Raw genomic sequence first — 12,600 nt, forward strand, 5'->3', positions numbered from 1 at the left:
TGTGTCTGGAGAAAAAACACTGCACATCTCTCATCTAATACTATCCCTACAGCCAAACATGGTGATAGCAGCATCGTAGGGAACATGATCATATGTTGCTTCAGTGCAACTTAACAATAGGGGTTAGTGTATGTTCCACAAAAGTGACATGAGGACAATATAATGTTATGCATTTTGTTGGACTTATTATATAACTAACTAAATAAATAAATAAATAAGTAAAGAACAAAATTAAAATGAGAATTAAATGATTGACAAATGAAATAATTTAGTTTAGAAACAAAAGAGTTAATGATCTAAATTGATTTAATTAAAGCTTTAATTTTTTTTGTTTTATTATTAAAACAGTTAAATCATATTTGATGACAGAATACAGATCTAGTGTCAGGAATATTGATTTCCACTCTCTCTTTTTCAGTTACCTCTTTAAGCAGAATAATACATTTGTCACAGATTTCAGTTTTTCCATCCTTGGTTCATCTGACAGGTATATTTTTTCAAGGGTCTTATCTGTCTGTACAGCCTGGTAGCCTCAGCAGTGTTATGACCAGCCTCAAGACCATTTTCCACCATTGTCAAAATACAGAGCTCATAAAGGTTTGAGCCACATGGAATGTCAGTTTTCTAAATGCAAACATATTCTTCCAGAACAATGTCCAGTTTGTGAGAGTACACAAGATGGAGGTAGTCTCCTGCTTGGTAATGCTCTGGTACATGATTCATTAGGAAAGGTTTGCCATGATGCAAGTCATGGCCATCACAATCTGGCGGTTCCATGTTCTTCTCAGTGTCTGATTTCTACTGTAAAATAAGATGTCCATTAAAACAAGTTGCATTCTCAATAAGGTGACTTCACAAAAATGTGTTTGTGTGTGTAAGAGAGAGAGAGCTTACCTGAATTATACCAAGAAAGCAGAAGTGAAACCCTTGTCAACCACATCATCACTGAAGTCCCCTACTGACCAGGAACTCCTGGAACAAGTCTCTCCAGTAGTCTGTCTCCTATAGTCTCCCCACTAGCTTGCAATTCTCTGATTGGCTGTATTCCTTCCTTGAAAGACAAAGAGACCGTGAGTATTCATCATCCTCATGCAGAAAACATTGTAATATCTTAATATGCACATTCTCAGTGTCAAGATCCCAATATTTCAAGATCATGCTCTTAAAGGTTGGCTTCCAGTTTAAGATTTATACATACTTTTCATTATTCAATTATCCTGCTGCTTGATTGGCTGTTGCAAAGATACCTGCTAAGTAGACAGTCAGAGAGATTTTTAATTGATACATGTACAGTTACAAAACAGCATACATATCAGACAAATTGAGTAACCGGACAAACCATACAAAGAGGGTACACACGAGCAAACAGAAATGCACACATTTCGGTTACAGTTGGTAACAAAATAAATAAAGAAGTTTTCATGGTTTTAGCACTTTTTTGGTGAGGCAATTTTCAGACAATAAAATATGGACTTGGGAAGATGACATGAGTCACTGTATTTTTACCCCATTAACTGTCAGTCACATATTTTGCCAGCAATAAAATGAAAACAAACAAACAAACACACACACACACACACACCCAAAACTATAAAACAAGTCATACTATGTCCTAAACCAGATAGGTGAGTCTGTGTGAGTACTGAAGAACTTAATGCAGTTTAAATCGAGTGTCTGAAAATATTACTGTGTATTTGGGTTGAAATTGTATTCAGTGCAATAAATCACCACAAATACAAAAAACTACAAATACCTCATTCATTCCTCTTTCTCTCTACTTGTCTGTGACCAAATCATATAGTAAAGCTAATCAGTATCAGACTGTTTCCCATGTGCTGGTAATAATGCTCACCTAGCCCTCATCTCATAACTTTATTTCACTTTATACCAGTGGGGCAGAAAGAGAAAGTATTGCTACATAGGCCTTGCAATGTATGTTACATGCACCCTGTCACACACACACACACAAACACACACACACGCACACACACGTGGGCATACAGGAAATTAGAGGGTGCTTTCCACACTACTCAGACCACAATCCACTATGATCAACACAGAGAACAGAGTTGACAAGCAGCAGATAAAACTAAACAGGATTTCAAACAGGGCCCGTAAGGAGCTCAAGTCACCATAGACAAAACATTCCACATTCAGCGACCTCATGTCCTGTTTGTTACATCTAAAGTTGTCGCACTTGTTGAGGTCTCAACATTTGAGAGAAATTGAGAAATTGCGGAGAAAGGGTGCTATGGAAAAAAAAAAAACAGGAAATACTTACATATCTCATCATCATTGCCACCGCATTAGATGACATTTCAGCAGCGACACACCTTTTCGTCTTGTGACCTTGCCGCTGTTTAACCACTTCGGTCCACATCAGCATCTGCAGCTACTGATGTGTTCTACCCAGATGTCTCATCCAGGTAAGCACAACCATAGCTCTGACTTCTGTAGAATATGTGCAGGAAGCTGTGTGTGAGGCTGTGCTCAGTCTCGTAGTCCTAAACCTGACCCTAACCAAGAAAATGATACATCATTACATTATAGTCCTGGTTTGCTTAAAATTCACGCCCATAAAGTTACAATAGAACCAAAATAGGTTTGTAAAAGTTGAAGTATAATGCATATATGAGTATATATAAGTCTATGGGCTTAATGCACGTGTCGTGGTTGTGTATACCTGGTGGTATTTTTACCGTCTGGAAACACAGCAAGAAGTAATAAGATAGATAAAGGAGTCAGAACAATTCCTGCGCTACACATACCAGTGAAGGTACGCTGCACGTTTCCGAAGCCTGTATCGAAATGTAATAGAAAAAAGGTTTAGTTTTCAATGTACTCTGTTCTGTCGCGGCGATCCGAGTGTCGGATCTTGTAACATCACGTTCTGTGTTTAGTTCCTTTAGATGGCTTTAGTTCATATTGTGTTCATACTTCAAACGAACCGCAGCAGAATTCGTGAATTCGTTTAGAAACGGGAGATCCACATGCTCAGGCGGTCTCGGTCCGCTTATTTGATGCGCACCAGAGTTCGAAAGGAAGAGTTCACACTTATTCTAACAGATCAATCGCACCAGGGTTCGTTTTAATCGAATCAAAGTGATCAAGTCAGAACACAGCTTTAATCTCACCTTGCTGAAGTCCCTGGTCTCGGCACACGCTTTGGTACCAGCTCACACTCGTGACAATATTAGTTTTAATGTTATAGTAGCCCTACTTCGACTACATTTTCTTTTGAACACTTGTAAAAAAAAAAATGTAGAAGTAGTAAGAATTGAAGGGTAGCCTCCAGTGAAACAGGATGGTTCGTACAGAGGTCCTTCATCAGCTGTGCAAGCAAAGTGATTCTAAATTCTAAGAGGTGAAACCAGATTATGTTAGCAAAGTTTTCTTACGTTTAATTGCTGCCATAGCAATAACTGGCAATGTACACAGATATAACATTAATGACCATTAGCATTAAATTACGCTGTTAATGGGAACAAATCCTTAATTCACATGGTCAGAAGGTGTTCAATGAAGCAATCAGAAAGCCTGCTCTTGGTTTCTCCAGTGTAAAGATTATTACATGTAACAAGAGATACAACAGACCATTCCTTCAGAAATGCCTGAAAAGGAATGGGTGAGAACGATCCTTTTGTGCTAGTTATTGTAGTGGCTGTATATTAATACATTTTATCAGGCTTATCTGGAGCACTTGCAGGTCACATTACCACAGTTATTATTCGACTGATCATGTATCTCACATTTTACAAGCATGCCTTTGATTGTTTTGTCCTATCTGTAGCAGATTAATGGAGGCTCCTTAAAAAGGTATACAGAGTAGATAGAGTATATATCAACCTACAGGATTCTGAAGTGTTTAAGCATTAAGTCACTGTTTTATTTGTAGGATGAGAAGTCCATATCTGGGTAGAAATTCCATGTTCTTCCTGTAGGTTTATAAGAGCTGGTGGTATTTAAACCAGAAGTTCCAGACTTAACTAATACATCTAAAAAAAATATCCTGACGTCAGGATGCGCTATACATTCTTCGAGAGGTGGGTGGAATTTGGAGAAGGAAGAAATCAACAGCTCTTCAAATATGCATGGAGCAATACCAAAAATGTCATCGGTGTATCTCAGGAATATTAAGGGTACAGATCCAGTAGCTCAACAAATGTAATAAAGTGGTTAACATAGTACGGGGACTTAGGACAGTCCCATTTATCTTGTATTTGTGAGTACTACTCAAAGTAGAAGGCAATGGTGAAGCAGTTTAAAAACAAGTTCTGACAGCCTTATGAGAACATCTAGGAAAGAGTTCTTCCTAAGGTCATAAACCATCATCAGTAGGGATGCATAAACTTTTAAAGGAAGGGAATTTGCAGGTATCCAAGGATTTGTAGAAAATGTGAAGTTTTCAACATAGGTAATGCTAGGCAAGAGTTGAACACTTAGTTGAAAAATGGAGGTAAATGACAAAACATGACACTGACAAGATTTCTTTGTGCTGGTTGAACCAAATTAATCTAAAACTAACACTGTTTAATTTTGCAATATTTTCTCTATGCTTACACTAATGCATTCTAATGTTCAATTATATAATCCTCACTCCCCAGTGATGAAAAACCAACTGACGTTCATCGTACAACTGAAGCTTTGGCAGAAAAAGCAGCTCCTCCTCCTCTCCTTTGTTCTATCTGGCATTTTTTTAAAGTGGATGCTCCCTTTTCAGAGCCATGAAAACCTTTTTTACAACAGCAGCCACAGTGCAGGGAACATAACTATCCTACTGTGGTACTGGCCTTTTGGCGTTCAGCACAACCTGGAGGGCGACATCTGCCTGGAGAGTTTTGGAATCTCTGGCTGCCATCTGGTAGATAACCGCACACACTACCCCCTCGCTGAAATAGTGGTGTTTCATCACCATGAGCTGAAGTTGCAAGTCCAGACGTTGCCTCTCCATCTCCCTCGGCCAGCCTCTCAAAGATGGGTCTGGCTGTCTCTGGAAGCCCCGGAAAACAACGGCAATATGAATCAGTACGCGGGCCTCTTCGACCTGACCATGTCATACAACCCTGCTGCGGACATTACAGTGCCGTATGGGAAATCTGTGCCCAAGAAGAGAGATGGTGAGGAAGGGCCTGGCGACTTCACCCTCTCAACAAATAAGAGTGAGCTGGCCTGCTGGGTGGTCTCAAACTACAAGAAGTGGCACAAACGGAGCACAGTGTACAAGCAGCTGCAGCAGACCATCGCGGTGCAGGTGTACGGCGAAGCTGTGAACAGGCCTCTGGATCAGGGGTCGCTGCTAACCACCATCTCACGCTGCTATTTTTACCTGGCCTTTGAGAACACAGTCTCTCCACACTACATCACAGAGAAGCTGTGGCGAAACGCCTTCCTGGGGGGTGCAGTGCCCGTGGTCTTGGGACCTCCACGCAGCGACTATGAAGCTGTGGCACCACCACACTCTTTCATCCACGTGGATGACTTCGAATCCACAGACGCCCTGGGCAGGTTCCTAACAGAACTGGCTAGAGATGCAGAGCGCTACAAGTCATACTTTGCATGGCATCAGAGCAACAGTATCAAACTTTATACAGACTGGAAAGAAAGACTCTGTACCATCTGTGTTGTTTATGATAAACTGCCATACCACAAATACCAGGGCTTGGAAGCATGGCCAACTGATTGATAAAGGACATAGATCTCGCACATTACATTTTCTTCCTTGTGAGTTCGGAGTGGTCTGTGTCTTTATTACACAGGAAGGTACCTTTATAGACCAGGCACGGTTAAGCTTATCCACAAGTAAAGAAGAAAACCAAAAAAACAAAAAACACACAAGTTAAAAAAAAAACCCACGACACTTTCCAAAAATCAAGCAATGATCAAGGGGTCTGGATTAATGTTTTAGTACCATCGGTTACCGCACACTACTTATGGGCAAGGACTTGGCAACTGAAACCAATGAGGGAGGGCAGAGAGAAACCCTTACCAGTTGCACTTTAATCCACAGGATGTCAAGTGTAACCACCAAAAAAAAAAAAGCTTGCAAGTAGGTTGCGTAACAGATCCATAAACTTACCAGGGTAATTTTTATTAAAAAAGGAAACACTAGACTTGCCTCAGACAGTCCCTACCAGTCTTGACAAGACATCTGTTTCCTCAAAACATTCATCACCCATAAATCAGTTTTTTGTTTTTTTGTTTTTTAAAAGGAAGACATTACAATACTTTGTGCATTTTTTTTTAATATACTCTAAAGGACAATATAGTACCAGACTGTAGAATTGTGCTTCAATTGCTAGCATTCAAATTATGTACCCGTCAATTGCCAGAAAAGATTTGTACAGGAATATTTCAATAAATTATCAAATTAGGCTTCATTTACAATGCATGTGAGAAAGTATAATGTGATAATTAAGGCACAAACATCTACATTAACAAATGCAGGAATGATTCAGCTGTGAGAAAGGAGAGCAATGTCTGATGCCCTTCCAGAGCCCACTTATCCATTTTAAAAAACCTACCCAGGCACTGTTAAAATGCAACATGTCAAAAGTCAGCAATTTGTCCAGAAACGGCTCTACTCAATACTGCATATGCTCATTATCAAATACCGAAAAAGAGAAAGGGAATCTGTACATGAATAAAGGGTACAAACATTTAAAGTTTAAAAAAACAACAAAAAAAAAAAAAAAAATCAATCATGCTTTCAAATAAAACCATGATTTGTGTGCAAATATATTTCAAACAAAGTTTAGACTCATGCATTATAAATCAAGTTGACATACCATGTTCATTTCATTCATTCCTTAACCAGACTAATTCCAGGTGGCCAATGCATGTTAGATAGCAACATAGAAAGCAGCATCATTTAAAAATAAACTAAAAACAAAAACAGGAAACCCACCCACCGTAATCATTCGGTTTTAGAGCTACAAACCTCCGCTTTCAAGCAAAATTATTAAGCATTACTCCATTTGTTGATGTTGGACAAGCAGTAAAAAAGGCTACTCGGCCTGCTTAGCTTGGAAGGTGCCCCACAAGTCCAGGGTGCATGGCTTGCTTGAAGACCTCTGGCCGATGAAGCGGGGGCATGTACAGACTCGGGACAGTCCCTGGGTGAGCGGTACCTGGATAGCCCTGTCCCGAGAGAGGCGTGGCCCCCACATGCAGAGGTGGTGTGGGGCTTTGTTCATAGAATTGACTCTCTGCACTCTCTTCATCGAAAGGTAGAGCCAAACGCTTGCCTTTCTGCCTGCGGTTACAGAACCACACTCGCACCACCTGAGAACACACAAGCCACATTCAAACGGCGAAGACTCAAAAAGAATTTAGCTTTAATTTCAGAAGAAGCCAACATCAGTTGTTCACTTACATCTCTCTCCAAGCCAAGGTCATCAGAGATGTGAGTTATTTCCAGGGTGTTGGGTTTGGGACACTTAAGAAAGTATGATTCAAGAGCAGTGCGGACAGAACCCTCCAAGCTAGTCCTTCTCTTTCGTTTTCTGGTGTCAACAAATACCCGTTCAACCTTGTACATCTGCAAGAGAAGAACCAGTTACGTGGACTGAGTGCGGGTCGCGTCAAACACCCGTTTTTACCCTTTACTTACAAAAACTTATTAGTTAATGCAAGAATGAGTAAAACTATACAATGCCCCCTAGTGGAGAAAATAACGCCAGTGAAAGTTTACGTTACGGCCTACTGACATCTTGGGGGTTTTCTGAGGTTTCCGCTTCATTCAGCCACTTTTGGAGTAACGGCTTTAGTTTGCACATATTCTTAAAACTAAGTTGAAGAGCTTCGAAGCGACAGATGGTTGTCTGGCTGAACATTTTCCCTGCACACAAGACAGTACGATTAATTCAGATGATCAGTTCGGGTTTTCGTGCACAGTATCAGTATCAAACCCACAAGAACAAATACTCACCGTACAGATTACCCAGCGCCAGACCGACATCTGCTTGAGTAAAACCAAGCGTGATGCGCTTATGCTTTAATTCTTTGGCAAACTGCTCCAATTCTTCCGTGGTCAAGTTCTCCTTAAAAAAGGATTGGTGAACATACACCACCAGATCAATCATACATTGTTACGCAAAGCAGACAATTGATAAACAAAAACAGTTACCTCTTCCTCAGAATCGCTGCAGCCTCCACTGGAGGAGCCACTACTTCGTGTGGTACTTTGCGCCTGAGTCGCGGGCATAGATTGCGCAGAGCCTCCGTTGTAGAATCCCGGGCTACTGAATCCATTCCCGGGTGGGGATGGGGACAGAGAGGGTGAAGAAGCAGAAGGGGTCGGGGGAGCTTGGGCGATGTTGGTGGGACCAGAGATATGAGGTATGCCAGGCCAAAAGGATGGGTTCCATGGGGTAGCGTAGTAAACACCGGTGGTCATTGACGGACTAGGAAATTGAGGTTGGACCTTGGTCTCCGTACTGCCGAATTCGTCGTTCACGTCTTTTTCAGTTTTAACCTCGGGCATCTTGATTTGCTCCCTGGTTTGAGCGATAGGAGGGCTAAGGTTGGTCGGCTGAGTGGCTGCAGTGACCCCGGCGACTTGGCCGGTATACTCAGGCGCCATAAAGTGATACCAGTGTTTCGGCTGCGAAAAATCACTCACTTGCACATCATTTGATCTAAAGTCGCCCGTTGAAAAGGGGAAAAATGATTGTGTCGGAGTCTGATTGATGCCATTAAAAGATGTTTTGTTGAGCACCAGACTAGGATCTTGAAGCATAGTTTGTGGAAACTGAAGAGAAGCACCATTCATACCTTCGTTGCCCTGCAGTGGAGCGTACATGGTCCTGGTGACCTCGTACGACCTGCTGCTGCAGTCTGCTATAGGGCTCTGGGGTCGCTCAGACATCCTCCCAAATAAGTCACCTACAATTCTGTTGAGAACCTAAACACCCAAAAATCTGTTTCTATCAAGACACTGTGTTAAATAAGTCCATAATAAAACTTCTCACATAGGGATTTAAGAAGCCGGTGTTCCCCGCCAAATAACTAAACTAACGTGCCGTAAAAGTCCTTTAGTAGAGAGATCCAGTTACTTCGCCACCTGAACGAAAATGCGAGCAGCCGTCGTCTAGGTGTAAAATGGCCATCAGTTAAGATCCTCCTGTATATCAGCGCCGCTACTTCCAACACCCACGCTTGCGAGTTTCGAATGCAGCATTCCTACAGGTTTTCCTAATCAGTCCACGCTGGAGGCTGGAGTACTAATGATCCCAGCTCCCATTGGCCACCACACACAATAGGACTCAGCTGATCGTGAATTTGTGAATGAACTTGATTTCGTTCTTTAGGGAAGAACGGACTGGGACTTGTATCCGTTGTTTTTTTCCCCCATCAACTAAATTTGTATGAACCACAACTGGAGTAAACACAAATGTTTGTCATAAGTCAGTCATTACTCTCTGATGTCCTTGATAGTCACGCTTTAACTATGCGCTCGCTATGAACTCGTGATGTAACGTGGAACCCACTCCATGTACTGTATTTATAATGCAAAATAGTGCTGCTGACAGTAAACGTATTTAACATGCATGACACATTACTTTGTTTCAATAATTTGTTCTTAACGAGTTGTCCTTGATATTAAAACTCTGCATCCCACAGGAAAAGAACAATGTTAATGTGATAAGACGAGCCGATGCGTTCTCAAAGTTCTAATCATTATAACCACATTTTTTAAAGTCAGTGGGCTTTAAATTGTTACAAATTTATTGTTACAACGACCGTATACTGTTACCTAGATTTTTCATTTTAATTCCAGTGTCATTGAACAGGGAAGTGTTAGATAATAGAAGACAGTCTGATACGAATTGTTTTGGGTCTATAGTGACACTAAATCAGTGCCTTATTAAAATGTTGTTTGGTGTTGTTTTGTTTAAATAATTTGTAGGTAGCCCAATAGTTACATAGGCCCAATGTTTCCCAGGGTAGTTGAATAATTACATAGGCTATGTTTCATTGCCTAACCTCGCCAGAAAGAAACCTCAGCAGTTTTCTCTGAAGAACAAATAAAAGGTGAAATGTTTGTCTGAGTTGCCTATTAGGCTGCTGATAAAGATTTAGATCTCAAGTGTCGCGTCTCGCACTGAAATATGCTAACACATTTAGAAGCAACGTTATTCTTTCTTAGTGACACCAGGGCACTCAAATTGTATTTTGCTTCTGCTAAAGACATTTTAGAAAAGAAAAATGTACCCAACAAAAATGTTTAAGTGAGACATTACCGGCATTTTTCCATCGAAAAAAAACTAGCTATAACATATGCGTTAATGTACATTAATCGACTGTGCCTTCTCTGTGGCGCTTATGGCATTTTTAGTTGAGGAGTCTTTTTTTTTCTTTATTTTATCGTATTTTATTTTAGGGAAAACCGGTTTTACATCGTGAAACTCGACAGTCACTTCGATACAGTTGTGCACCACCTACCCACCCGTTCAGTACAGATTGTGGCAGGAAGACGCACCGCAGGAAGGTTGGGGGTAGTTATTGTGCACTAAGGCCCGGGGGCACCCCGCAGCTTCGTGATCCAGAGTTGCGATGGCCGGCCATTAGCCGCTTTTCAGTGTCGAACAATAAGTCGCTACCCTTTGATTCTGTCACCTTCCCCCCTCCTCTGAAACAAACACCAGCCAGAGTTTCAGTGTCTTGTAATGACTGTTTCAGCATATGTAACCTACACTAAGAAAAGACTGCTGTCTGTAATGCTTCATTGGAGAGCCAGAGGAACAGGGAAGAAAAATGTTAATACAAACTCAGCACACACTTACTTGCAGTGTTAATGACTCTTAAAAACAATCTTAAATTAAATTAAGATTCAATTAAATTAAATCCCCCCACTTATAACCCCCTTAATACTCTACCCCGCAGCCAGACCATCCACACACACACACACACACACACACACACACACACACAGAGAGAGCTACCCTTTTCTCCTCAAACTAAAACAATCTACCCCCTGCTCCCAAACACACTTCAGCAGGCTACGAACTAAAGGAGACCAGTCTATCTCCACGGCTCAGAGAGCTGCAGGACAGGCACCGTGGAGACCTCGAGGGCCAGTCAAAGGCTTAAAAGACATCAAACCTCCACTCCAGGCTTTGTGCTGGGCCATGGACTTGGAAGGGGATTGTCATGCAAAGCACAGAGAGCGAGAGGGGAAAGTGGACTAAGCGGAGCTCCACAAGGCCGCTAGAGAGAGGCAGGAGCGCCTGTGGGGCTCCAGCAAAGGGGGGTTGGGGTGGGGGATCTGGGAGGACCTGCTGAGGATTAGACTTCCAAAGCACCCAGATGGCTTCTTCACATCTAGGGTCTTTGTAAGTGGCCTTTAGTGAGCACTTCTCTACAAAGTAAAGAAAGTATTTTGTAATACAGACATCATGTCTGTTCCTCATCTATTAGCACATGTTGACCTTTGGGGCTGTTATAATCTTGTGTCACATCAATTCTTGGAAATTTCAAATATGACAAAAACAGACCACTAAAGGGAAATAAATGAAATGTGTTTACAGTAACCAAAATCCACCTACAGTGCTTCCACCTAATTGCTAACAATCATCCACCTAAAGGCTTCTCTGATATTCTGTGTGCATTAAAAAATGATGTCCTATAGAAAAACAAACAGTGGGTTATATTTTTTTCTAATCTCATTCTGGTTTACCATTCTGTGATCAGAGATGTGTCAAATCCACTGTTAGTAAACAATGACTAGGTAACACAAATGTTAAATGTCCTACAGCTTTCAGTGCCAGTATCAAGACAAACTAGATTACTGACTTACATATGCACATCAGACTAAATTCCAAACAGAGTAATGAAGCATAAAAGCTAAAATCCAAATCCAAAAATTCTTGTTTTCCCTTTTAAAGATGAAGGAGCATTGTTTAAAATAAACTCAAGATCAGTGTTTACTTTTATAGCGTTTAAGATTGTGGATTTCAGCCAACCTTTCCTAGAGGTGTGTCATTATTAAATATTAACATAAATAGCGTTTTAAAAATATTCTTGTTTTTCTAAGGTACACTGAATTTGGTAAAGATTAATTCATATTTTTAAGCATAACTTTGACAAGGGAAAAACATTTCTAAACAATCTGACTTTTACCCTAAAGTTGAAAAAAAAAAAAAGTCCATTGTGTTTACTCAACTGAATTGTGGGCTTTGTGGGCAACATATATGTTGCATCAGTTAAAAAAATTAAACACATGAAAACAGTTCAAACATTACTTTATTAAATTGAACATTTGAGTTGTGGTCTAGTGTCATTTGCCTTTTGCAGCTAAATCAAGTCTGATTGGGAACTGTCTGTACGGTGACTGGGTCCGCAATCTCTCCGATCTGCTCTGTCCTCCTGATTTGACCGGTGCGATGGTCTTTTGATAGCTTTGACACCCTGCTGATGACTACTCCCTCTCCCCTCACACATCTCCCTCGGATGGCCTATGGCTGCCTTCCTCACCATTCACACTGACAATGGCTTTTAACGGCCCCCCTGATGACACGCTGCCTCCGAGACACACCTTAAGAGGCACTTAAGTGGCCTATCACAGCTCTGCGGTGGGGGAAGCCTGCTTTGTTACTCCTG

At 41.1% G+C, this 12,600-nt stretch overlaps 2 protein-coding genes and 1 long non-coding RNA gene across 5 annotated transcripts; 1 reads left to right on the plus strand and 2 right to left on the minus strand.

Moving 5' to 3' along the window:
- Window positions 1-389: 389 nt before the first annotated feature.
- Window positions 390-2,365, minus strand: LOC113573457. 3 transcript variants are annotated; one of them, XR_003410206.2, is made up of 4 exons: window positions 2,282-2,365; window positions 1,199-1,250; window positions 895-1,051; window positions 390-798 (listed from the first exon to the last, which is right to left on the minus strand). It is a non-coding gene; the product is annotated as an uncharacterized LOC113573457 (long non-coding RNA). The 3 variants fall into 3 exon arrangements; XR_003410205.2 differs by having other exon boundaries at window positions 390-801; XR_003410207.2 differs by having other exon boundaries at window positions 390-801; window positions 1,199-1,247; window positions 2,282-2,322.
- Window positions 2,011-6,648, plus strand: fut7 (fucosyltransferase 7 (alpha (1,3) fucosyltransferase)). The gene is made up of 2 exons (XM_027003725.2): window positions 2,011-2,426; window positions 4,605-6,648. The coding sequence occupies exons 1-2, from the start codon at window positions 2,399-2,401 to the stop codon at window positions 5,681-5,683; spliced, it is 1,107 nt and encodes a 368-aa protein (XP_026859526.2). The 5' UTR covers window positions 2,011-2,398; the 3' UTR covers window positions 5,684-6,648.
- Window positions 6,649-6,782: 134 nt separating this feature from the next.
- Window positions 6,783-10,852, minus strand: pou5f3 (POU domain, class 5, transcription factor 3). The gene is made up of 5 exons (XM_027003658.2): window positions 8,126-10,852; window positions 7,928-8,039; window positions 7,707-7,837; window positions 7,373-7,537; window positions 6,783-7,281 (listed from the first exon to the last, which is right to left on the minus strand). The coding sequence occupies exons 1-5, from the start codon at window positions 8,864-8,866 to the stop codon at window positions 7,018-7,020; spliced, it is 1,413 nt and encodes a 470-aa protein (XP_026859459.1). The 5' UTR covers window positions 8,867-10,852; the 3' UTR covers window positions 6,783-7,017.
- Window positions 10,853-12,600: the final 1,748 nt, after the last annotated feature.

The sequence above is a fragment of the Electrophorus electricus genome, chromosome 6 (genome assembly GCF_013358815.1).
Source record: "Electrophorus electricus isolate fEleEle1 chromosome 6, fEleEle1.pri, whole genome shotgun sequence".
NCBI classification, from domain to species: Eukaryota; Metazoa; Chordata; class Actinopteri; order Gymnotiformes; family Gymnotidae; genus Electrophorus; species Electrophorus electricus.

Coding starts and splice junctions, on each gene's coding strand:
- fut7 (XM_027003725.2), top strand. CDS start 2,399: ATGTGTTCTACCCAGATGTCTCATCCAG. Junction 2,427..4,604: donor TACCCAGATGTCTCATCCAG/GTAAGCACAACC, acceptor CTCACTCCCCAG/TGATGAAAAACCAACTGACG.
- pou5f3 (XM_027003658.2), bottom strand. CDS start 8,866: ATGTCTGAGCGACCCCAGAGCCCTATAGCAGACTGCAGCAGCAGGTCG. Junction 8,040..8,125: donor GCAGCGATTCTGAGGAAGAG/GTAACTGTTTTT, acceptor TCCTTTTTTAAG/GAGAACTTGACCACGGAAGA. Junction 7,538..7,706: donor CCTCAGAAAACCCCCAAGAT/GTCAGTAGGCCG, acceptor CTTCTCTTGCAG/ATGTACAAGGTTGAACGGGT.